At 42.0% G+C, this 27,295-nt stretch overlaps 2 protein-coding genes across 2 annotated transcripts in view; one reads left to right on the forward strand and one right to left on the reverse strand.

Moving 5' to 3' along the window:
* Positions 1-27,295, forward strand: part of LOC135217278 (small ribosomal subunit protein eS27) — a 205,202-nt gene that overhangs the window by 60,399 nt on the left and 117,508 nt on the right. The gene's annotated exons all lie outside the window — the stretch shown is intronic.
* LOC135217220 (scm-like with four MBT domains protein 2) overlaps positions 1-27,295 on the reverse strand; it is a gene marked incomplete at its 5' end in the record, with an annotated part of 91,321 nt that overhangs the window by 51,233 nt on the left and 12,793 nt on the right. The window contains 2 exon segments of the mRNA XM_064252950.1: positions 9,607-9,734; positions 15,376-15,449. Of these exon segments, the coding sequence (XP_064109020.1) occupies positions 9,607-9,710 (104 nt within the window).

Consider the following 27,295-nt stretch of genomic DNA (forward strand, 5'->3'; position numbering starts at 1 on the left):
CCACCCCTCTCCTCCAGCCCATGGACCAGCAAGTGATATCGAACTTCAAGAAGCTGTATACGAAACATCTTTTCAAGAGATGTTTCAACATCACCGATACCACAAACCTCACTTTGCGTGAATTTTGGAAGGAGCATTTCAATCTTGTGATATGCATCCGACTCATCGATCAAGCTTGGCAGGAGGTTTTGAGGCGAACCTTGAATTCCTCATGGAGGAAACTCTGGCCTGATGCCGTATCCACCCGAGACTTCGAGAAATTCGACGTGGGTGAAGCTGGTGCTGCAGATTCAGGAGCAGTTGACGATCCTGAAACTGTTTCGCAACCAGATCTTGACGAGATCATTGCATGTGGCAAATCCATGGGGCTGGTCGTCGATGAGGACGACATCAATGACCTTCTCGAGGAGCACCAAGAGGAGCTTATGACGGATGACCTGAAGGAGTTGGAGGCCATGCAACTTAACGTCGTTCAAGAAGAGTTCTCTAGCAGCGGCAAGGAGGAGGAGGACGACTCTATGACAACGGCAGAAATTAAGGATGCTCTAGCTACTTTTCATAAGGTGCAATAATTTGTAGAAAAGACACACACCGAAAAGGCTTACACAGGTTGTATGCTTGCACAGTTCGATCAGGTTTGCCTGAGTCGTTTCAGGAACATTGTGAAAAGCAGGCAGAAGCAATCTTCCTTAGATAGTTATTTTTTAAAGAGGCCTTTAGTAGGAGTAAGCAAAAAGGAAGAACCAAGTGATACTACGAAAAAACAAAAAGTTGAAAGTGGTGAAGAAGTTTAATTTTAAGTTTTTTGTATAAAGTTAAGTATTACAGTTTTGTTAATATGTTTTGTCAAGTTTAGTTTGTTTTCCTGACATTTTTTCATGTGTTTTGTAAAGTTAAGTGTACGTATCTGCCGTTTGTCCTCCTCCTCTGTCGCCACTTTCAGAGATAGCCTCACTCGAAAGGTAAGTCTCCACATTTTACTACATACGTACGTATGTACGTACAGTATTTCTTGTATACCATGTACACTAATACACTTTATTTACAGGTACTATGTATTACATATTAGCAGTACGTATTAAGTTAGGTACTGAATGGTCCAAACTGTTGTAGTATTTCATTGTTTATAGGTCAATTTAGCTTTATTATGAAATTTACTGGGGTGTTTTTGTAGGGCTTGGAACAGATTAGCCATTTTACATGTAAAATGCGGTTCAAGATATGTAAAACTCATAATACGAAGGCCGCCTCGGAACGGATTAATTTCGTATCTCGAGGTACCACTGTATATATATATATATGTGTGTGTGTCATCAGCATCATCAGTCGTTGTTAGTCCAATGCAGGACAAAGACCTCGGATATGTCCTTCCACTCTCGTCTGTTTATGGTCTCTGTACCATTCTATACCCGCAAATTTTCTTAGCTCGTCAAGCCATCGCCTTCTCTTCCTTCCTCTGCTTCATTTGCAATCTCTAGGGACCCAATCCATTATTCTTTTTGTCCCTCTATTTATTTTTATCTGACATTCTCATTATATGTCCTGTCCACGCCTATTTCTTTTTCTTACTTGTTTTTAGACTATCCTCTATTTTAGTTTGCTTTTGTATCCATGTTGCTCTTTTTCTGTCTCTTAGTGTTATTCCCATCATTATTCTTTCCATAGCTCATTGAGTTGCAATTAGCTTAGGTTCTAAGGATTTAGTAAGGCTCCAAGTTTCTGTTGGATTAGTTAATAATTAAATACTTTTCTTTTTAGAGAGAGGCATTTTACTTTTCATAATCTCATTTTGTTTACCAAAATCTCTCCATCCCATGCTTATCCTTTTAATTTTGGTCTCATGTCCTGGGGAAAAACTTACTATGTGTCTGCCTAAGTATGTACGTATATTATAATAATAATAATAATAATAATAACAATAATAATAATAATAATAATAATAATAATAATAATAATAATAATAATAATAATAATAATAAGGAATATCCTTTATTTCAGCTCATGGTTCATTGTCCATAAAACCTTATTTGTTATCTCTCTGCATTTTCATTGAACATTATCTTAGTTTTTACTCATCATTCATTTCAGTCCTGCATTTCTGCTTTCTCTAATCAGGTATTCTATCATCTTTTGTAATTCCTCCCTGATTTACAGATTAGAACTTGTCATCTGCAAATCTTAAGTTGTTAAGGTATTTCCCACTAATATGAATTCCTACATTGCCCATTCTATTCTTAAAATTCTTAAAATCTTATAGGCATGCTGTAAATAATTTAGGAGAGATGGGGTCTCCCTGCCTAACTCCTTTCTCAACTGGAAATTTCTTGCTTGCTTTATGTAGTTTTATGATTACTGTGCTAGATATCTTCAAGTGTTTTGCTAAACATAAGATTCATTTATTCCCTGCTTTTGAAGGGCTTTCATTACTGCTGAAGTCTTGACAGAATCAAAAGCCTTTCTCATAGTCTATGAAATGACATACATAGTGGTTTGTCATACTCTGTTTGATTTTTCCTTTAGCTGGTTAATTACATGGATGTGGTCAGTTGTTGAATACTTGCTTCTAATACCTGCCTGCTCTTTTGGTTGATTATAAATATATGTATATAGGGTGTTTCAAAATTAGAGGGCCCCCCCCCCTCTACAGCATAAACTAAAATTGATATGGACAAAAACAAAAGTAATTCAGAACAGGTATTTATTTAAGTTTCTCTCCAAGTATTTAATATTTTGTGTGGCCTTCTTCTCCCTGTACCACATCCTGCATTCTTGAGGGGTATGATTTCAGGAAATCACAAAAAAAAAGCTGAGACTCAAAACTCCATTTCCCTGAGCACTTCGGTCAACTCTCTTCGCAGGTCGTCAATAGTTCACTGTGTGCGCTTCAACACGATCCTTAAGATTCTACCAATGTTTTCACACACAATTAAGGTCTGGGGAGCTACCTGGAAATTTACTTGACAAGAAGAAATCGATACTACAGTTTCGAAGCAGCTCCCGTGTCTGAAGAACCTTGAAACATGGTGCTTGTCATGCAAAAATTTTAGTTTCTTCAACAGATAAAACTGTCCTTTTTCTTTGATGATCCACATTAACTGTTTGGCTGTGAAACAGAAAAAATTCCCAAACATTCAAGAAATTTCATAACTTGGCGATAGTGTACGTCATTGGTGATATCATCAAACATTGCAGCCCAAATGATGTAATTTTTATGACTAGGCTTCCAGACTGTGTAAATGAAGACTTCATCTGATGCATCAACATGGAGAAAGTCAGCTTCATCCCAGTCTTTAAGAAATGAACCACAAAACCATGCAAGGTCTTCTCTCTCTCACATTCCCCTTGGAGGAATAATAGTTTTTTTCCTCCAAGCATTACCCCCACCCCTTCTCTCAGATACCAGTGAACCTCCCCCCCCCCACCTAAAATACTTGAAAAGACAATAGATTTGATACATTTTGCATATATACGTATATACATATATATAACATATTTATACACACACACAGTCCGGTCCCGAATTATGCGTGTTCGAATTGTGTTATTCCCCTTTTATGCAGTCGCTAGTTCTCAAAAATAGATTTTCTGTATCTGCGAAGTCAAAGTCTGCAAGTCACGCGCCACAAAACGTATAAAATCTATTGCCTTTTCAAGTTATTTCAGGTGGGAGGGGGGGGGGCTGCTGGTATCGAGAGAAGGTGCGGGGGAATGCTTGGAGGAAAAAAACTATTATTCCTCCAGAGGGGGATGTGAGTGAAAGATTTCCTGCTCAGCCATACTAAGATGGAAGGCTCTGCCTTTCGCATTTGTGATGTCATAGCTCAATGTGTATGAATGATCGGTATCATCACCATCGTCATACATATTATTCAGATCTGCGAAGTGTATTCTGAATGATCAGTATCATCATCATCATTGCCATAGGTATTATTCAGATCTGCAAAGTGTATTCTGAAGGCTTCTGCTCAGCCATTAGCTTAGACGGAAGGCTCCGCCTCATGCATCTGTGACATCATAGCGCAGTGTGTATGAATGATCGGTATCATTATCATCATCATCACCATACGTATTATTCAGATCTGTGAAGTGTAATCTGATCATCTGCATCATGTATGCATTTGCCTAGAAGTTGAAGAGGAAGACCTATTTTCTCAAAACTAAAAAGCTTGCTCTTAAGTTAAAGACGAAGGAGGGAGCAACTTCCATTTTGGCAGCAGTCAACAACTTGAAATCCATCTTTGCTGAACAGGAAGTAAGAATTTTTTCAAGGTTAACTTGTTTTGAGTAACTTTTGGCATTTGATCATTTATTTTTTTCTATTGTTGAAATAGGTTTTGATGAAAATGACTAGTAAAAGTGATTAACAGAGAAGCAGATGTGTTTTTGAGAGAGAGAGAGAGAGAGAGAGAGAGAGAGAGAGAGAGAGAGAGAGAGAGAGAGACGAGAAGAGAGAGAATTGTTCGATCTAAACTTTTCAAGAAACTGTCATTTCATGTTGAATTTTGAATTTTTATCATTTCTTTTTAAGAAATTGTAATGTCATAACAAATTTTGAATTTTCATCAGTTCTTTTTATCGTAAAATAAAATTATATGAAAATGATTACATAGTGAACGTGCTGGACAAAGAAACTGAGGCAGGCACTCGTAACCAAGTTTATTAGGCCTGATGGGAGTGAAGACACGCATGATCCGCCAGTCCCCAAAACCTCAAATGGTTCACAAAGCCTTCCTTCAGCAGAAGAACTCTTCATGGAGGATGAGATAGAGGAGTTTGAAGGTTTTTGGCAGAGGACAGGTAGAGGAAATTCCATCCAAAAGGTTTTTTAGAGGAAATAATTGTATCGTACAGTACACTTGCACTCAATGGTGGCATTGTTTATGTATGCATGAATGAATACTGTATACGGCGTTCCCCGTACCAAACAACCCCACGAATAGTTAGAACCACCACTAAAAACGCTTATAACTGCCTATCTTGAAAGTTCTGATACCAAATGTATACCTTTAGTAACATCATACTTCAAATATACGTTAAATTACTAACTTATTACTGTATTAATCTTTGAGGTTATATTATTAATATCATTTCATCATTGAAAGTCATCTTAAACATTTTACCATTAAAAACATATACCTACAGCCAATAACAGAGAGAGAGAGAGAGAGAGAGAGAGAGAGAGAGAGAGAGAGAGAGAGAGAGAGAGAGAGAGAGAGAGAAACATTGAATGGCAACATCATATGTCTGACCATCAAGAGTGAAATTATGAATTATTTCTGAGACAGAGAGAGAGAGAGAGAGAGAATAACTCCTAGACTCCGACTCCTTCCCCTCAACATACGTACATCAAACTGTCATTTACTCCCCTGCCCTCCTTCTTTGAAATGGATAAAAAGACTGGGAATCGCTATTTTTTTAATTAATCTTATTAATATTTGAAAATTAGTTATAAGGTAAATAATTTATTTATACTAAAAAACAAATAAACATATGCAAGTAAGAGAGAGAGAGAGAAATACTATTGTTATTGTTTAATCCCATTAAACTCAATATTATTTGAAAAATAGTAATGTATATTATTAATTTACCATAAAATGTAGAAATGCCCTTAAAGATATGCACTGTATACATACACTTCAAGCCCAAACATAGGGTGAGAGTTACCACTATGACATACGTATATAGTGAGGAGAGAGAGAGAGAGAGAGAGAGAGAGAGAGAGAGAGGAGAGTCGAGAGAGAGAGAGAGAGAGAGAGAGAGAGAGAGAGAGTTATCCTTATTTGAAAGAGTGAAATGGAGGGAGCTTGGATCGGTTGCCAGGGACAACATGAACGATCGTATCTCCCCCTGGCGAGAAAAGTGTGAGGGACTGATGCAGGGTGGCTCATGGTGATCGCCTGGCCTCTTCGCGGTCGTGGAGTGAGCCACGCGGCGAGAAAGACCATGCGATCTGAGGTGGCCTAGGCCAGCTCGAACCGTCTTGAAAGGCATGAATACAATAACATCCTAGCAAAAACACGGGGGAAGGAAGAAAATAGAGGATAAGAGAAAGAATAGTCCTGGAGAAGCTGGGTCGGACCAACCAAGGAGGGAGGGCGACTTAGCAACTCAAAGCAGCTGGCCTATGCTGATACGTAGGAACGTAGGGCGGTGGCCAGGGTGGCTCAGGACCAAAAGAAAGGACGTACGTCCTAATGGAGCCTATCATAGACCTAATTACAAAAGAACATGCATGCATGAACTCTTGAGCTGATAGGAGTGATGTAGGCTACGAGCTCATGAGAACTCAAAGAACCCCCGTGTTAAGATAAATGGATAAATAATCATAATAACACGTCAATAATGCATAACCATTGTAATAAACATGTACTGCTAAAACATTCGAGCACAAGCGGTATAGGAGACCAAAAGAAGCACGAAACAATGAAGCACGTGGGAGCGAGCCGCCCTGCCGGGACGCTGTCTTTCATAACCGAAATAAAATGGATAAACAGGCCCTTGCCCAGCTAAATTTGACATGAAACACTTCTAGCAGTACTTAACTTGGATGCAGCAATAGCTTGACGTTCCATGATGCAGAAAGATAAATCCAATGCGAGCACAAAACACAGAGCAAGAAAAAACACATGCGGTCTGGATGGTGCTAACGAAAAGGATGCCGTTAGAGGCGCTAGTAGTAGCGGTAGCGGGGAGTGGGCCTTGGATCGGCTCCTCTCTGGTAGAGGGATTTTGAAGAAGGATGAATCTAAATGGCAAAAGACCCCTGGTAGGGGTTTCACTCGCCCCAGAAACCATACCGACACCTTTATAAATAAGGTGAGCGAGCCAGAATATTCTGGCATTTCCATTTTAGCTTTTTCTCTGGTATGTTAGCATTAATTTACCTTAGAAATGTGTGCTAAAGGGACATTTCACTGGGTGACACGGGCCCTTGCCCAGAAATAGATTTTTCCTTCGTCAAAATCCCTTTATTATTATTATTATTACTGTTATTATTTGAAAATATTAACCTAGATAGGAAAACCTACTAGCATGTAACTCTGTTGGAAACCCTTGTATCCATATGGAATCATTGTAGGAAAAAATAAAAAATAAATATGCAAACATGCTTAATTATACCAAAAACTTACAATAATGAAAAATATGTATTCTTGAACAGATATGAAGCGACCATTGAACATCGGCAGTGACAACTTAAACGCAACTTGATAAACGCTCGATAGTTATGGCAGATGATGTCAGCAATCAGCTGTTTATCTAGAGAGAGAGAGAGAGAGAGAGAGAGAGAGAGAGAGAGAGAGAGAGAGAGAGAGAGAGAGAGAGAGAGAGAGAGAGAGAGAGAGATGTTGCCTGATTAGGTTGTAACACTGACAGATATCCATTAGCAAAAGTTGAATAATATTTGTGTACTATTGATAATAATGATAATTTTAATAAAACTTATTTTACTGTGTCTAATCATATGGCAAGTATTATTACCATATGAACATAGCAATCTACCATTTGCATTCTGGTTTTGTTTACAATCTTAAAATAATCAACTGATTTTGTTTTACCAATATCATCACTGTTTTTAGTTGCCAAATGGAACTTAATTCAGATATGCCTATAATATATAAGGTGAGAATGGTTTTATTACCTTTATTGTCAGTTAATATCATAATGTAAATCTGTTCATGTATGTTGGTGGTTATCGCACTGCAACCAAGCTTGCCTACCATTGAACGTCATGCATAAACCTTGATTAGGCTATTTATTATGAAGATGTGCCAATAATATATAAGGTGAGAATGCTTTTATTACTTTTATTGTCAGTTAATATCATAATGTGAGTCTTTTCATGTATGCTGGTGATTATTGGACTGCGGCTGAGGCTTAGCCTACCAGTAAATATAGCATACGCTGTGATTCATACCAACGATATAGCATGAGAAGCGGTCCAAGAAAAAACCTGTGAATAACTGATTCCGTGATTGCTGATCCAAGACTAAGCGATGCCCCACTGAATAGCAAAAAGGTCTGTATTCATATTTTCCTTCTTCCAACCCCCTTTGCTGATACCCCCCACCCCAAAAAAAATTATTTAAAAAAAAAAACTCAGCTGTAACTATTGTACCCTAAGAGTGGAGTGTGGGTCTAGCTGAAGAAGCCAAGAAACGAGAACGCGGGAAACCTCGAGTTCCCGGGCACGTACGTTGGCAAGGCCGAGAAGAAGCAGAGGAAGCCATAACACAAGCATACACACATAAACAATCAAAATAGAGAAAAAAAGCAGAGGAAGCCATAACACAAGCATACACACATAAACAATCAAAATAGCAAAAATGGACAAACAACCAGGTAAAAGGCCGAGAGAGGGAAGCCGCAACTCTCACCCAGGCACTTAAGAAAAAGACTGAACGCAGTACCGTTGGTGCGCAGTCTTTGACCAGTTTTCACCCTTTATATGTACGTGTTGCCAGATCTCACAAGATTCCTTACTTTTTCATCTCCAATTTTTAACCGGACCCAGCTAGGCGCTAGAAAATTATCCTATTATTAAGACCAAAGGTTTCTTCGCGTATGAACAAAAACTGAGTGGAGAAGTAACCCCAAATAGGTCTTTTATACCTCAAGTCCTTCTGGAGGGGGATTTCCCTTCCAAACAATAACCTCTCCTCCTCCCTCTCCCCTTCTCTCCATCTTCCATACACCAACAAGTCTTTTATAAAGGTAAGAGTAATGTTGAATGTTTAGTCATCCGTTTTCAGTCATTTATATTTATTTCTCATTGTTTTCTGAATGTAAGTGTGTTTATTCTCGAGAGAATATATTTTTTATAAAATATTTTTGGGTGCCTGGAATGCATTAATTGGATTTACATTATTCCATATGGGAATTACTGTTTTGGATTTCGTACATTTTGGACTTCGAGAGATATTCTTGAACAGATTACGTATGCAAACCAAGGTCCCATGAAAATAAATGAGATGAAGTACAAGGCTCAAAAGGTGAAACTGAGAGAAAACCCCACATTTGCACTAGGTAGTTAGTATTCAATTGGACGGCAAGTTGGCAGACAGGAAGCAGGAATGGCAGTAAAGTAAAAAACTAAGGCGTGGAACTACACCCCTACGGATGATCATTACCTACAGATTCATTATCACTGTGCACACACATACTTAAACATAAGCATTACTTTGTATTGATAAATTTCATCAAAATAAAAAAAAAAAAAAAAAAAAAAAAAAAAAAAAAAAAAAAAAAAAAGATACATAAACATGCTCCAACATCACCAAAAGCAGCCTGATGACTCTCCATCAACCAAAACACCCATCCATGCTAGATAATGCAACATCCCTCAAGTTTATTTTTTGTTAGAGAGAGAGAGAGAGAGAGAGAGAGAGAGAGAGAGAGAGAGAGAGAGAGAGAGAGAGAGAGAGAGAGAGAGAGAGAGAGAGTCTCTTTTAAATAGTTTCACTCTTGTGGGGTGAAGTTCATTTTGTCAAGGCCTTCTGTTCTTCTAATGATAGAAATGAATCATCAGGTCTTCTTCTTTTTTTTGTGTCCTCACATGACCCACAGTAGTTCATTATTGGTAATAAATAAAGAAAAACATCACTATACCTCAGCAGCGGACCACATATAGTGACAATCTTGGCAATCCAATAACCAATGGGGGTCTCTTCTTCATTATGATGGATTACCTCCAAGATTTGACCAACTTCCATGCCAGATTCAAGACTCTTCTCCACCTGAAATAATAATAGAACTTCATTAACACTTGAACAATAGAAGTAATCTTATGGAAGATAAATTTACCTATCTACCTTAAAACAAAGTCTACTTGAAATAAACTCTAATCCCTAACAACATGAAGATAAATTTACAGCTTCTATGTTTCACATCAAACAAACCAGTTTTGGCAAGACTTTACACAGCCAAAGGGATATCACTATTATTCTAAAACAGAATGAGTGGTTAGTGGTAGTTCAAAATGAACTTGGTCCATCACAAGCCATTAATCCTATAATGCTTCCATTTGTGGTTTCAAAATGTCCCCAGATTCAGTCTTTAGTCTTTCAGATGGGGTGAATGTTCCTGCATTTGCTACATAAATTCACTGGTAGGATCCAGCAGCGCTCTTTTCAATCTGTCAGGCTGTAGCACTGCCACCCAGCTCTATCTGAATTTCCCGTTTTTGTACATGGTTATCTTGACAGTCCTGTTATTAACATTCAATAACACTCATTAACCCTTCTTTTATTCTCCATTTTTCATTGTTAATTCCTTTTTCCTTCAGCCTTTCCACTTTTTCCTATCAATTCTGTTCTACCTGTAATTTTGGCCCCAGACAGTACCTTGCATAATTCAAGTAATTATCAGTATTTTGTCATGTCTTCATTTGGTTAAATTTTTTCTTCTGATGTCAGAGTATTGTCTTGGTTGCACAATATAAGGCAAAAATGACAAATTTTCAACCAATTTGTATTTTTCATAGCTAACAAACCTGAGGTCTTAACAATAGGATAATCTTCTTGCACCTGTTGGAAACCGGTTAAAAAAATAATCAAAGATTGTAAAGCAAGGAATCTGTGGGATCTGGCACTTCATGTGTATAGGAAGTGGAAGCTGGTCACCGACCGGGCTTGGAACCTCGTGACGCGTCAGTCTTTCTTGACAATCCAGGATATGAGAGGGGAGGCTAGAGGTGGCCAGTTAACACTATGACATCAGGTTTGTTAGCTACGAAAAATACAAATTGATTCAAAATTTGTCATTTGTTCATACGCAGAACAAACCTTTGGTCTTAACAATATACAGTGGACCCCCTGTATTCATGAGGGATGTGTACCAGACCCCCCCACGAATAATTAGAAACCACGAATAGTTTGGAACGTTAAAAAAATGCTGAAAATGGCCTATTTAGTTAGTTAAAATTCAAGAAAAACCCTCAACAAAATTTCATACCTGATTTTTTAAATTTTTATCAAAAAGTGCATTTCATGATGAAATTGAGAAAAAAAATAAAAAAAAGAATTTGTGGATATTTCTCTTAGAAAAATTGTACCGCGAATAATGGGGGGATGTGTTCCAGGGTGAAACCCATGAATGCGCGAGTCCAAAAATCCTGAGAACATGAATACGTTGGGGTCCACTGTAAAGGAAAGGGGGCATCCACTGCAATTTGCATGTCACAAAGGAACATGAAAACGAATCCTGGAAGGCTCTCTAGAAACGTTGACAGTCATGGGACTTCTAGGCTGGATAAATATGAAATGGGCTTAGGTATATAAAAAAAAAAAAAAAAAAAAAAAAAAAAAAAAAAAAAAAAAAAAAAAAAAAAAAAAAAAAAAAAAAAAAAAAAAAAAAAAAGGCTTTGGGGGAGGAGAGCAAAACGAAAGTTTGCTCTTCAAGGCGGGTAAAGAAAGACTGACGCGTCACTAGGTTCCAAGCCCGGTCAGTGACCATCTTCCTCCTCGTATACACGTGAGTTGCCAGATGCCACAGATTCCTTAGATTACAATCTTTGATAATTTTTTAACCGGTTTCCAGCTGGCACTAAAAGATGATCCTGTTGTTATGACTGAAAGTTTGTTCTGCGTATGAGCAAAGTTATTTTGTTAGCATCCAGAGGTGTTTTGTTGCAATGCTTCTCTGTTTGACATATGCAAAATACTACTTTAGGTTTTTTACTGTTTTACTTGATCTCGTTCTGCATTTAGTATTACCCGTTTCTAAAAGATACAAAATGAAAAATTTTCTAAGACAACTTGTATTTTCATAGCTACAGGAGGTTCAGAGGCGAACCTTGAATTCTTCGTGGAGGAAACTCTGGCCTGGTGCCGTATCCGCCCAAGACTTCGAGGGATTCGACGTGGGCGAAGTTGGTGCAGATTCAGAAACAGTTGACGAGCCTGAAACTGTTTCGCAACCAGATCTTGACGAGATCGTTGCTGGTCGTCGACGAGGACGACATCAATGACCTTCTCGAGGAGCACCAAGAGGAGCTTACGATGGATGACCTGAAGGAGTTGGAGGCCATGCAACATAACGTCGTTCAAGAAGAGTTCTCTACCAGGAGGAGGAGGATGACCACATGACAACGGCAGAAATTAAGGACTTGCCGAGTGCACGATCTCGTCAAGATCTGGTTGCGAAACAGTTTCAGGATCGTCAACTATTTCTGAATCTACACCAGCTTCGCCCACGTCGAATCCCTCGAAGTCTTGGGCGGATACGGCACCAGGCCAGAGTTTCCTACCACGAAGAATTCAAGGTTCGCCTCAGAACCTCCTGCCAAGCTTGATCGATGAGTCGGATGCATATCACAACATCGAAATGCTCCTTCTAAAATTCACGCAAGGTGAGGTTTGTGGAATCGGTGATGTCGAAAAAAACTCTATTGAAAAAGATGTTTCATATACGGCTTCTTGAGTTCGATATCACTTGCTGGTCCATGGGCTGGAGGAGAGGGGTGGTGTTAGGCGGAAGATAAGAACCTTGATGAAAGAATACTCTGCTAGGATATCTTCCTCGAGGCCAGGAGGGTGAGCAGGGGCATTGTCCAACAACAGCAGACATTTTAGAGGGAGCTCTTCCAAGAATTTCTTCAATGTCGGGCCGAAACAGATTTATACAATCAGTGGACAAAAGTCTCGTTACCCAGGCTTTGGCATTAGCCCTCCACATCACTGGAAGCGTCTCCTTTAGCACTTTGTGGGCCTTGAAGGCTCGAGGAGTCTCCGAATAATAGACAAGTAGGGGCTTCACCTTGCAAATCCCCACTGCCGTTGGAACATAGTGCGAGCGTAAGAACTGTCTTTCATAGGCTTATGCCCAAGTAGCTTCTTCTCTTCCTGAGTGATGTACGTACGGCGAGGCATTTTTTTTCCAAAAAAGGCCAGTCTCATCAGAGTTGAAGATTTGCTGAGAACTGTAGCCTTCCTTCGACTACATCGACGGAGTCGGCGACTGACCGTGGGCAAACTCCCCCAGTCTCCCTTCGACCTCCGGTATGTCTTCTCCCGGGAACTGGGGAGTAGAACAGGGACCTTCGTCTAGGAGAACAGGGGGAACGGACAGCTGCCTCCTCGGACACGACCCACTGACGCTTGGCCTAAACACTGGCCTTTTCACTTGACTTCTCTACGAACGCACGAAACGACATACCCAAATCCATAACGGATTTTGCCAAGAACTTAAATTTCTTGTCCATCTTGAACTCTAACAAGGAAATGGTGGATGGGATCAGAAACATGGGATACCTGTTCTGAGTAATTGGTACTGAAGTTGGAGGACTATCAATAAGTGAAATATTCGATAAAAGTGGAGAAGATAGTGACGGTTTGTTTGCCTCTAAAGGCACGGGAGTTTATCTCTAACTACTAGTTTTACTACCTGCTCTAAGAGCTGCTTTCCTTTTCCTATCTTGTCCATCTTATCCAAATGAGCTTGAAAAGTCTTCCAACCTTGTTCATCTAAACTACGGCACTCATCACAAGTTAATTCCTTGCTACAGCACTGACCCCTACATTCAACACATTTGGAGTGCGGATCGTAACATAGTTTACCTAATCTAGTTTTGCAGCCTGCAAAACCTAACTGAAGAAGAACTAGCATCAGACATCTTCGTAATAACTTGTTAATAACTAGGCAGCTAACTGATGAAGCAAAACGCCAACCAAGAAATTGTACATCACAAAAAGGAAAAATCCACAATGGTGACAAAAGTCGACTGCAACAACAAACCACCGGTGTTACCACATGGCTGGCAGAAAACGAATCGAAGAGTCTAGCTCAGCAGTACCAGGTATTCCCGAAAGTAGGCGGGATCTGTATCACCTACACAAACAATGGCAGCGCTGCTACCCGCCGACCATGGAATTTGAACCTTTTCGACTGCCCAGTGGTAAGAAAGCGTACAGCATATGTAATTGTTTAGTAAGTCACTCATGTGAAACCAATATATATATTGTTTTCATTTCAACTCAAAGCAGCAAACTTCCCACAAAAACTTTGTTTCTGACCGGGAATAAACCTGATAAGCATCCTGATGTCTTTCCGCTGCCCTGACATAAAAAAGTTTTACCAGGTGTAGTGTTAACCATTCTATGTTGCATGAAAGTGTAATGACACTAGTTAAACTCTGTGTTGCATGATACAGGGAAAAGACCAAAACCTGGACTTATGTTTAAGAACAAAATGGACAAATCTTGGTTACAGAGTCCCTCCTACAGTCCTAGAGCCAAAGTTGGTTCTGGATTACTTACAAATTAATCACTTTATTGTAAAGTCGTAATTCTTACGCTGAAACTGTTCATTAATTGAGCATGATTATCTGAAAACATCCCTAGTGAGGCCAAGTTTCCTAATGAGGAAAAGCCCTTACCATATAGGAAGTTTCCTTCAGGCCTAAAATTCTTCAAGCAGCACATGCCTATTCATCTTTGACCGACAAGCATGCATAAATAAGTATCATCCTCACATCACTAGAAAAGAATGGGGATATAGAGAATTAACAATATAATGCATAGAAATGGGTCAGAAGAAGCAACAGGTCCCTGGATTTTGGAATACTGTTGACAGAGTTGGCCAATTTGAATTACTGATTCAGTAGAAGTGTCTTGCTCCTAAAGTTGACACTAACCCAAACAAAGTGCACAGAACAGCAATACTTTCTTGTAAAAACATCTTGAAGGAACTTCCATGACTGTGGATGTAAGGTAAGCAGAATACATTCTGCAGTACGCACCTGTCCTCTACACTTACTGCAACTAGTGTGTGTGCATCATAGCACAGCTTGGTCAATCTAATCTTATTGTAGTGAAGACTGGAAGCAATAGAGTCAGGCATACTAATATTCTGAGCTAACAGAAGAGAAAAACTAATGCAGGTACAGCATCCAAGTTGAAAGCAACAAACGTAAAACCAACCAAAGCGGGTACATCACCGACTTCGTCAAGCAATCGAGAAAGCAGTGAACATGAAATCGGGAGCAGGACGTCTTGTTGGTTGTGCGGAATGAATAAGAATGACGCTACCGGCTTCTGTCGCTTGCAACTTCTCGTTGTGGTGCGCGGGACCCATCACCCCCACATTGCAACAGTAACTTGCTTGAGAATTTTTGAATTTAGGATGCCATGCAAGGCTTATCGTTAGCTAAGTAATTAATTGGTAAGTTGCTTTTATAAAAAAGAAAATTATTTGGTTCCACATAAATACTATTTAACTTTACCAATCATTTAACTTTTATTGATGACTGAGCATTTCTGTGAGACATACAATTAATTTCAAACTGTAGCTGCTTTATCAGCTTTTCTTTTTTTTCAATCACAGAAAGAAGGCTATTTTACAAAGATTCGGTGGTTTTGAGTAAATGATCTAGGTACTTACATGATAAAAGGCAGAGGGTGGCACAGCTTCTGTTTGTGTCTCTTCTAGGTATTCCTCCCACTCAAATTCTTCATCTGAAGAAGTTACAAAATGGAATCCAGTTGGGGTACAAAACTGTAATTTTTTAGAATAAAAAAGTAAATTTCTCAAACATACCCATCAATTACCACATGATTTAATTAGCAGAGTCAAACTCCTCCAGATATGTTAACTTCTGAAATTTTATACATATATGGAAGATGAAGTGCCAGAATACCATCCACTAAGTGATTGTGCAGTTGCAACTTTGTTCTACTTATGGACAGGAAGGAACTGCTAGTTTCATTCTTTTGCAATGGAACAAGCAACATATAAGAGGAAGGGACTGCAATAGGGGCAAGTATTATTACTGAATAGTTTGCATATGAATGCCAGATCCATTAACCATAGTCTGAACACTCTTTGCATGGGAGAAAGCAAAAGATTATTTCCAGCTACTGTAAGACTATGGGTTGAGGAGTACGAACTTGGGGAAGGGGAGGAGAGTCAATACACAAGCATCCAAAAAAGTATAAGTTCTTTTCTTTGAGTTAAGTAAAACACGTGGGTAAAAGTTACTGTTTGGACAGGCAGCCCCGGTTACCGACAGAGGTTTCCATTCCTGGTGGTGTGACATTAACCGAAAATTGTCACTAACCGAAATTCAAAAGCCTACGAGCACACAATCCACCTTACTGTGCCCTGGACTTGTTAACGATGGCTTATTAGACTGTCACAGCCATATATTTTGCCCTAATATGTAATACTATAACTCTTTAATGAAAAATGATAGTTATGATACAATAAAGTTTCATACATACTTACCTGGCAGATATATACATAGCTATCGACTCCGTCGTCCCCGACAGAAATTCGAATTTCGCGGCACACGCTACAGGTAGGTCAGGTGATCTACCGGCCTGCCGCTGGGTGGCAGGACTAGGAACCATTCCCGTTTTCTAATCAGATTCTCTCTTCCACCTGTCTCCTGCGGGGAGGCTGGGTGGGTCTTCAATTGTATATATCTGCCAGGTAAGTATGTATGAAACTTATTGTATCATAACAATATATCATTTTCAACATTCAACTTACCTGTCAGAATATATACATAGCTGATTGACACCCTTTGGTGGAGGGCAAGAGACAGCTAACTACTGACTAGACAGGTAAACAACATATGTTGTAGGTATTTATAGACCTTGGTTCCTCTGTGTTTCTAGACGAACGGGTCGACTTTCCTAGCTATTGCATAGGAGTCTGCTTCGTCTCAAGAGCCTTAGCAAGATAGTGATCTGTGGCCAAGAGTTCTTGTGGGTCTACCGATGGGGTCTTATCACTTACTCGGTCGAGCCTAATTGGCATTTGTCAATGGGTGCTAATCCGCTTATATGACAATATGCCTATGCCTATTGGCATAACTAAGGAGCGCAACACCGATCCCGATCACCTGTTCCTAACATGAGGGTTCGCGCTAGAATTGAAAAAGAGTTATCCCCCAAACTCCTTTCAAACCTCAATAAAATTCACTAAGTTAAAATAAATTCAACTCATTATTAAAGGATCAGTGTCGGCTCCTTATCCCAGCAACGTATCCGCTGACACGTATAAACCAAGAGAGAAGGATCTCTCGTAGGCTAACTTGACGTCCTTCGTGTAATGAGCAGTCAAACACATTGTTGCATCTCTCATATGTTAAAGCTAATATGTCTTCCTGACATATTGTTACGAAAAAGAACAAGAATTTGCAAAAGCTCGCACTTCATGAGCTTTTAAATTCTCAGCTGTTTGAAGTATCATCAAGTCACTTATGAAGTGCTTTAGAGATCACCATTGTTTCAAAGAAGACTAGGACTTTCTTTGAACTGGATCTCATCTGGATGAAGCCTAGAGCCCCCGGTTGGCGCCTCGCCCTGGCTGGCTTGCGCCTGCCTGGTGCATCCGTTTGCCTGGCGCCTCGCGCCTGGCCGGTGCCTCGCACCTTCCCAGAGCCTTGCGCCTGTTTGGAGCCTCGCGCCTGGCGCGTGGCTGAACTTGACTTGCTTCGCACCACTTGCTGGAGCTTCGAGCTTGATTTAAGAGTCTCGAGGAAAACTGGCGATGTCCACATCGGACACTTTTTCCCGATTTGTTCGCCTCTAGCGCACTGCGCCAGGTTGGAGGCCCGCTCCTTCTCCTCATCAGACAATGACAGTGTTCATATTGATTGTCTTTCTCTGGCGTCTTCACGCCTGTTTTGGCATTTGGCGCCTGACTGGGCGCTACATTGTCCGAAAAGTCCTGAAGATCCACCATCATTTATCAGGAGACTGGAGAAGGGTGGAAGAAATTCTTTCACATTGAGCTTTTGGCCTTTCCGGCAAGGGGAGGTGATTTTAGTCAGCTACATCCAGTAGACGATAGGAAATCTAAAAGTCCGAGACAAGTCTTCTCCGAGGAGGATCCTTATTGAATACTTCTGTTGCTAACGAGTTCTCCTCCTACATGTTGATGAGTTTTCTCGTTGCAGAAGCTTCCCTATCCTTGCCCGAAGGAAGGGAAGGAGCCTGGAAGTTTAAAGAGATTCTGAGCTGAAATTGGTAGGACTCCTGATTTCTAGCTCTTTAATGTATCTCTCTGAAACTTTTTGGGAAGTAGTTTGAGCCCTCATCGCGTTCCCAAGACTCTGTCAGTAAACGTTTAAACCTTGTCTTCTACTGTAGATGACAACGTCAATACATTACCCGGACAACGAACCTCTATCTGAAAGCGTTGATCCAGGAATAAAAGGCTTCAGTTCTTTTTGCCAAACATACTAGGTGCCAGGCCCAAACCCATTGCCGAGTCTTCATAGAATTTGATTCCAGATTCTAAAGCCCAAAATTTCACTTGTTCTTTTGATCGTTTAGGACCAGGAGAAACATTTGATGAGGAGCAGTTCCATCTTGATGGAACACGGAATCTGAGGCCCAAATTAGGATCCCATTCTAAGTATAAGATCTCCTACTCTTATCGTATAGAGGTATTGTATAAGATCCCGAAGATCTTAATACTCTACTATTTCTAATATTCTTTGTCGAAACAGAGTATATCTTTTTACCATGTTCATTGATAGCATAAAATACCAAGGTGATTCTTCCCCTGAAAGGGAAGAAAACCATTATGTGGTTCACAGAGGTATCGGAAGAGGACAGTTTCCCCTTTCCATCTAGCACGATCTGCAGCAACTCTATGTCTTTAACATATTTGAAGGAATTATCAAGCTTCCCTTTAAAAATCCTCTCATTCATATTTACTTCTAGTCAGTCTGCACGCAGACAGACTCAGAGTGGATAGATTTTTCAGGTCCAATATTTATAATAGATTCTGATAAAATCTCTACTCTCTTAGAAAAACCTTCCGACACATGCTGAGAGAAGAACGTGACCTCTGTGAATTCAACCTTTTTATTGCCAAAATGATGCATTCATCTTCTTCCTTTGACGCCCATTTATCTTAATATCTGTTAAGAATATATATAACTAGGGTAAAAAGGACTAGAGTTTATTCCCCTATTTAAATTAAAGATGGCGTATCTTGCTACCTCTCTTGTTTTCGAGGAAAAGGAAGCAAACTATAAGAAGCTTGTTCGTCTTCTACCTGCGAAGAGATCTGTGAATACTTTCCGCAGGTTTCTCACAACTCTTTCCAATAAATGTAAACGACACGTTAACAGTTATTATCGTCGATCAGACGGTTTTTTTTTCTCACGGACGTGCAAAATCCCGCATCGAACGATCGTTACATTCCGTGTCTGTCTCCAAATAGGTTTAAATCGTGCTCTGCCGAATTAAAATCCTTTATAATACCGTCACATTGTGGTAACAGCATTCATCTAGGAAAATCTTGTAAGGATAGTAGGAATTCTGTAATTAACCATGGTGTGTGCATAAGGCTTAACCGTACCGTTATCTTTAAGGTGAATTTTCCACTACTTCTTTCCTCGCCGAGGCAGAGAGAGATCCTTAGCAAAACGAATACTATGTTATTCATGTTTGCATAAAAATCCCCTCATTCGTGGTTAAGCCCCTGATTGTAGGGGAATATACGGTGAAACCATTCGATCCCTTAGGAGAGAGAGATGTAACCAACCGCTCACGACCGAGAACCGGATGGTACTGAATTGGCGTTACAAATCCGTCTCGTTCACTGCCTGGCTGCATTCATTCTAGTTGCCAGATTACTCCCTTCAATGAAGGGATATAATAAAATTATTCTCGAGCCTAAGAAAGCTCTCAATAATGCAAATTTAAGCCAAAACCTTTGTTAAAATACCGAAGCTGAGTAGGTATTGCCGAAACAAACCTTTTAAGCGAAGTCCTTACTAGGAAAATCCTGTAAGGATATAGATAATTCCGTAGCGAACCAGAAAGGCAACTATGGTATGCGTATATGACTTGTCAATCAGTAGTCGTATACAATAAGTCTTCTACGACATTCTTTCCTCTCCGACATGCAGAGAAGAATGGAAATCTTACTCTCTTCGTTCCTTTCGTCAATAAACCCGAATGAGTATTAGTCGAAAGAGATCGCAAATGACAACCGAGGATCGAAGAGAATCTCTCCAGCTTTTATTATCTTGGAGATAAGTCCGTATATTACGCCTTTCTTATCTGGAAGCCTCTAATCAATGAATGAGAGCTCGTACGAATCTTGTTCAACTTCCAACGATTGCCCCTCTTTCTGAAAATGGTTGGTTGCATTATTTTTAGAAGGAGGATGATTTTAATATCCACTACTATTGAACTAATTTTCACAAATTCTGCTCTATCTTCCATTCCTCAAGTTGGGAGAAGATTGAGCAACTGGAGGAGAGCGCTTCCTTTCGAAGGTGAAGGGCTTTTAGCCGTACCGACTCTAACCTGACAAGGGCTACGGCAGCCTGTGCTAAATCTTGAGTCCCTGCCAGGAAAAAGCCGAACTTGCTCTTGCCTTTATTGCATTAAGACTATCCTGACAGGAAGGGCGACGGTCACCTGTGCGACAACTCCCTTCCCTATCAGGAGAAGCCTCGAATGTCTTTCACCTTTCGCCTGGAGGACTCTTGGCGGATGTCAGGCTCTTCTTGATAGGAGAAAAGAGCCTGGCGCTAAGCAGGAGTATCTTGCCTAGAATACTCCTGGCGCTTGGGAGGAGTATCGCGCACGGAATACTCCTGGCGCCTGGCAGAAGTATCGCTTTCCTAGGAGGAGTATCGTGATCGGAATACTCCTGGCGCCTGGTAGGAGTAATCACGTTCCACATACTCCTGGCGCCTGGAGAGGATATCGTGCTCGTAATACTCCTGGCGCCTGGCAGAAGTATCGCTTTCCTAGGAGGAGTATCATGATTGGAATAACTCCTGGCGCCCTGGTAGGAGTATCACGTTCCGAATACTCCTGGCGCCTGGGAGGAGTATCGTGCTCGGAATACTCCTGGTGCTGGTAGGAGTATCGCGTTCCGAATACTCCTGGCACCTGGGAGGAGTATCGTGATCGGAAACACTCCTGGCACCTGACAGGAGTATCGCGTTCCGAATACTCCTGGCGCCTAGGAGGAGTATCGTGATCAGAATACTCCTGGAATCCTAGCAGACGTATCGCGCTTGTAAAGTTTTTCTTGTGCGGAATGGTTCCGCGCCGCTCCTGGAAAGTTCACCCGTTCGGAATGTTTACCCGATTTGGAAAAGTTCCGAGCGTCTGAAAGGCGATCCTCGCCTGGAAAGTTCTGTACGTCTGGAAGTTTCCGCTTGTGCGGAAGGTTCCGAGTTATTGTCAAATTCCGCTTATGTGAAATGTTCTGCACATTTGGAAAAATGATATTGTTATGTTACAATAAAGTTTCATACATACTTACCTGGCAGATATATACATAGCTAAGACTCCGTCGTCCCCGACAGAAATTCAAATTTCGCGCCACTCGCTACAGGTAGGTCAGGTGATCTACCGGCCTGCCCTGGGCGCAGACTAGGAACCATTCCCCCGTTTTCTATCATATTTTCTCTCTTCCACCTGTCTCCTGCGGGGAGGCTGGGTGGGCCTTTAATTGTATATATCTGCCAGGTAAGTATGTCTGAAACTTTATTTATTATAACATAAACAATATCAAATTTTCATACAATCAACTTACCTGTCAGATATATTAAATAGCTGATTGGCACCCTTTGGTGGAGGGTAAGAGCAGCTACTTTATGGAATAGACAGGTAAACAACATATGTTGTAGGTATGATAAACCTTGGTTCCTACCAGATAGGTGGTAGACTTTGTGGGTGTTTGCCCAGTAGTCTGCATCACTCAAGAAACTTTAGCGAGATATATGATCTATGGCCAGAGTTCTTGTGGGTCTGCCGAAGGGGTCTTATCCGCTTACTCGGCAGAGCCTGAAAGGACTTTGTCAATGGGTGCTGATCCACTTATATGACAATACCTTATGAAGGAGCCCACAACCAATCCCGACCACCTGATCCTAACCACATGTTAGAAATAAAGATTGTTCCGAGTTATCCCCGAACTCTTCACAACAACCATAACTCAAACCACTCTGCGCACACATACATAATTTTCTAAAAAAAAAAAATTTTATACTCATCTAATTAGATATGACAAGATTCTCTTATGAACAACATAGACGGCCGGCCCGTGCTAAACCAAGTCCTTCTTTGTTATGAAGAGACTAGACCATATCTAAAAAGAAGAAAAGTATATACTTAAGGATTGGTGTCGGCTCCCGTACCCAGAATCGTATCCGCCGATACGAAAGGACCCAAAGAAAAACACTTCTCATATGTCACACGAACATCTTTCAAGTAATGAGATGCAAATACTGAGTTGCATCTCCAAATGTCGTTATCTATGATGTTTTAAGCGACATATTCTTATGAAACGAGAGAGACGTTGCTACTGCTCTCACTTCATGAGCTTTCACTTTCAACAGTCGAAACTCTTCGTCAGGACAGACCTATGCGCGTCTGTAATGACGTTCCTCACAAAGAATGCCAGAGCATCTTGGACATCAGTCTTGTGGGGTCTTTTACCGCGCACCAAAGACCTTGTCTAGATCCTCCCATCTGATGCTTCTCTGAAGGTAGAACTTCAGAGCTCTTACAGGGCATAGAGACCTCTCTGCTTCTCTTCCTACGAGACTCGATATGCCTTTGACTTCGAATGACTTAGGCCAGGGATTCGTGGGATTCTCGTTCTTAGCTAAAAACAGGGTCTTAAACGAGCAAATAGCTGAGTCTCCCTTGAAACCTACTTTATCCTGTAGAGCATGTAATTCACTAATTCTCTTTGCCGTAGCTAAAGATAATAGGAATAGGCATTTTCTGGTGATGTCTCTAAACGATGCCAGATGAGGAGGTTCGAACCTTTCGGATGAAAGAAACTTGAGAACCACTCTAGGTTCCAGTTAGGAGGGACCGGTTCCTTAGACTTGAAGTCTCAAAGGACCTTATGAGATCGTGGAGATCTTTGTTATCTGCCAGATCTAATCCTCTATTCCTGAAGACTGCCGAGAGCATACTTCTGTATCCCTTTATTGTGAATACAGCTAGATGAGATTGCTCTCTCAGGAATAGAAGGAATCCGCAATTTCCGCTACAGAGGTAGTGAGGAGGACAACTTCTTAAGTTCTACACCACCTTCTAAAAACCTCCCACTTTGACTGATATACTTGCCTAGTGGAGGTTCTGCGTGCTCGCAGGCGATCGCGCTTGCAACTTCGCGAGAAAACCCTCTCGCTCTGACGAGTCTTTCGATAGTCGAAAGGCAGTCAGAGCGAGAGCGGGGAGGTTTTGATGATACCTCTTGAAGTGTGGCTGTGCTGAGAAGATCCATCCTTCTTGGTAGGGATCTGGGAAAGTCCTACGATCCACTCTACCACTCCGTGAACCAATCTTGGGCCGGCCAAAAGGGGGCTATCAATGTCATCCTTGTCTCCTTTGACGCCACAAAAACTTTTTCAGTACTAGTCCCAGGATTTTGAATGGAGGAAGAGCATAGACGTCTACGTGAGACCAATCCAGCAGGAAGGCGTCTACCATAAGAGCTCTTGGGTCTTCCACGACCGAGCAAAAGACTGCAGCCTTTTGGAGATGAATGTGGCGAAGAGATCCACATGAGGGGTCCCCCACAGAGACCAGAGATCTTGACACACCTCTTCGTGTAGGGTCCACTCTGTATGAAGGACCTGGTTCCTCCTGCTGAGGTCTGTCCGCCCTCACATTCTTTACTCCCTGAACGAACCTTGTAAGAAGGGAGATGTTCCTGTGAGACGTCCAAAGCAAAAGGTCTTTCGTCAGCTCGTAAAGGAACGAGGAGTGAGTCCCTCCTTGTTTTCGAATGTAGGCAAGTGCCGTGGTGTTGTCCACGTTTACTTGCACTACTTTGTTCGAAACCAGAGTTCTAGACTCTTCAAAGCCAGATGTACGGCGAAGAGCTCTTTGCAGTTTATGTGCCAAGACACCTGTGCTGGTTCCCAGGTGCCTGACACCTCCTTCGAGCCTAATGTTGCTCCCCAACCTTTCTCCGACGCGTCGGAGTACAACACTAGGTCTGGTCTGGATTTTTAGAGAGATCCCTTTGTTCTCTTTCAGAGGGGGCAACCACCATTCCAAGTGCGGTCTTATCTCCACTGGAATGGGAAAGGCGTCCGAAAGTTGTCCAGTTTTCCAACTCCAAGACCTCTTGAGGAAGAATTGAAGCGGACGTAAATGAAGTCTTCCTAGCGGGAAGAACTGTTCGAGCGAGGAAAGGGTCCCTAGAAGGCTCAACCATTCCCTCGCCGACGTCTGTTCCTTCCTTAAGAGAGAGAGACTTTCTGCAAACCTTTTGCGATTCTCTCTTGCGAAGGAAAAACTCGAAAACCCCGAGAATCCATCTGAATCCCCAGATAGACTAAGTTCTGTCTGGGGGTCAGCTGCGACTTCTCGAGGTTCACGAGTAATCCCAACGCTCTGATCAGATCTAAAGTTAACGTAAGGTCCTCCAAGCACTGTCTCTCTGATCTGGCCCTGATTAGCCAGTCGTCCAGATACAGAGAGATATTTACTCCTTTGAGGTGAAGAAACTCGCCACATTCTTCATCAGGCTTGTGAAGACCTGAGGAGCTGTGGAAAGGCCGAAACACAAGGCTCTGAACTGAAAGATCCTTCCCCCCGTCATGAAACGGAGGTACTTCTTCGATGAAGGGTGGATCGGGACGTGAAAATAGGCGTCCTGGAGATCTAGACACATCATCCAATCTCCTTGTCGCAATGACACAAGGACTGAGGCAGAAGTCTCCATCGAGAACTTCTCCTTCTGAACAAATTTGTTCGAGAGCTGACGTCTAGTACTGGTCTCCAGCCTCCTGAGGCCTTCGCAACCAGAAAAAGGCGATTGTAAAACCCCGGGGAGTTTTGATCCAGTACTAGTTCTATCGCTCTCTTGTCCCCACATCTGCTCCACCATCGATCGAAGAGTATCCCTCAGCACAGGATCCTGTGTACTTGGCTGTTAGTTCCCGCGGTGTTGACGTTGAGAGGAGTGTTCAGGAAAGGGATACGATATCCCTTCCGTATTACAGACATCGATGACACGTCTGCGTTTATAAGTGCCCAGGCCTCCACAAATCCCAGGAGCCTGGCACCTACTGGTGCTTGGAGGAGAGAAGCATCACTTTCCCTTTTTAAGGGACGAAAGGCAGACCTACTCTCTTCCTACAGGAGCCTTCCTTCTTGCGGGAGCTCTGGAGGTCGGGGCCACCTCGAAAGGCTGAACTGATGTACTCGGTCCTTTCTTGTCAGTAGTAGAAGCAGGTTTTCTTCTTCCTTGCTGACTGCGTCAGAAGGTCTTGAGTCGCCTTCTAAATTAATGAACGAGAAATGTCCTTCACTAACTGAGAAGGGAAACAAAAAGTCAGACAAGGCGAGTACAGAAGCGCTGCCCTCTGAGCGTGGGAGACCGCTTTGGTTAAAAAGGCACTATATACTGTCCTCTTTTAAGAAGACCTGCTCCAAATAAAGAGGAGATCTCAACCGAGCCATCCTGAACCGCTTTGTCTAATACAAGACAAAATACACAGAAGGACTTCTGGTTCGAGTCCCTTCAGAATCATGGGCTTTCTTGGACATCACCCCAAGGGACCAATCTAAGAAGTTGAAAACTTCCAATACATGAAAGAGTCCCTTGAGGAGATGGTCAGTTCTGAAATGCCCCAAGTTTACGGGCAGAGTTCAAACCTTGTCTACGTGAAGCGTCAACTAAGGTCGAAAAGTCCGCTTCTGACGTAGACGGAAGAGAAATACCCATATTCTCTCCCGTCTGATACCAAATGCCTCTTTTACCAGCTAGTCTCGCTGGAAGCATGCAGAAGACCGTTCTAACTAACTCCTTCTTCGACTTCATCCAAGAGTCTAAAGACTGAAGAGCCCTCTTCATCGAATGGCGGGCTTCATTCTAAGAAAAGACGAAGATTTCTTTCGTTCTTTGCACTCGAGAAGAGAGCGCGGAGAAGGAGGAGAGGCAGGAGTCAAAGTCGTCTCCATACTCCTCTAGAAGCAGGCTGTCAAAACTTTATAGTTCGACAGTCCTTCTCTTCCTTGATACTCCTCCTCCGAGTTTACTTCTAACTCGGGGTCTAGATGAGTCTCCGCTGCTAATTCAGTACGTCTTTCCTCTGGAGGAGACAAACTCCTAATAGGAGAGGGGCTAGGGAATGATATTCCTTCCTCTTCCCCGCTTTAATAGTCCTGGAAGGCGCCAAAAGCCCAGGCTTCTCTCCATAAATGGATGACGCTTCCCGCTTGGAAAGACGCTTCTAGTCCGCCAAGCGTCCTGGCTGACGCCTCCCGCTTTGTGTGGCTGCTGACGTCTGGATGACGCCTCGCGCCTGAAAGACGCTTCGCTCTCAAAAGGCGTCCTAACTGGCGCCAAAATTTTGGTTGGAGCCTCGCGTCTAAAAGCAGCTTTAAATGACGCTTCATGCCTAGACGACGTCTCACGTCTCTCTGGCGTTACGTGTCTTCCGTAAGATTCTCCCGATCTCGCTCTCGAAACCGAAGCCTCTGCGATATGTTTGGAAGCTTCACGTCTGCATGACGCCTCTACCACTTCGCAAGGGAGAGAGGACGAGACTTCTTGATTGGAAGCGCAACGTCCTTCCTACGAGGCGCTAACACTCCCACCAAAGAGGCCAGTTGCTCTTGTACTGCCAAGATAATCTTCCCTGAAGCTTCTCCCACGTCATCTTCAATCGGGGGAGAAGTAGGAAAGTGTTCTTCCGCGTCTACGTCGGGTGACGCTGACGCCACTTCGCCTTCTTAATAGACGAGGGAGCGTCATCTGAGAAACGCTCCGGGCTCGAATCTAATTCAGGTTCTTTCAAATGCCGTTTCAGAGGCCTAGATAAATCCGACTCCTTCCACCCTCGTTTAGGTGAGGGAGAGGGAGAGGATGAGAAACACTCACGAAGGACGCTTTTTCTAAAGCGCCCTTGAGCAGCCTGCAACGAAACAGAGCTTGCTGAAGGGACGTCTGACCGTTGGGGATTCCCACGACCTCCTAAAGGCTTTTCGACTTTCCTTCTTCCCCTCTGGGCTGGGAGCTTGGAAGAGGTCTAGGCCTGGGAGCGTCGCAGGGACAATCAAACGCCCCCTCCACAACACTGGGAGAACTCACTTCACTGTAATGCTCACTTTCACTAGCCTTACCTTGTAAGTCCGCCATTTTGGACTTCATGTCTCAAATTGTAGCTTTCAGATCGGCGATTTCCGAGGCCGATTCCGAAAGTAAACCTTGTGAATTAGACACATGGGAGAATCTAAATCATCAGGATTAGAATAAGTATCAATAAAAGGCTCAATAGGCCTTGAACTCACACCTTTCAGACGTCTCACCCTATCCCTCTCTAACTTCTTCAAATAAGAAG

This window comes from Macrobrachium nipponense, chromosome 7, assembly GCF_015104395.2.
Source record: "Macrobrachium nipponense isolate FS-2020 chromosome 7, ASM1510439v2, whole genome shotgun sequence".
Classification (NCBI taxonomy): Eukaryota; Metazoa; Arthropoda; class Malacostraca; order Decapoda; family Palaemonidae; genus Macrobrachium; species Macrobrachium nipponense.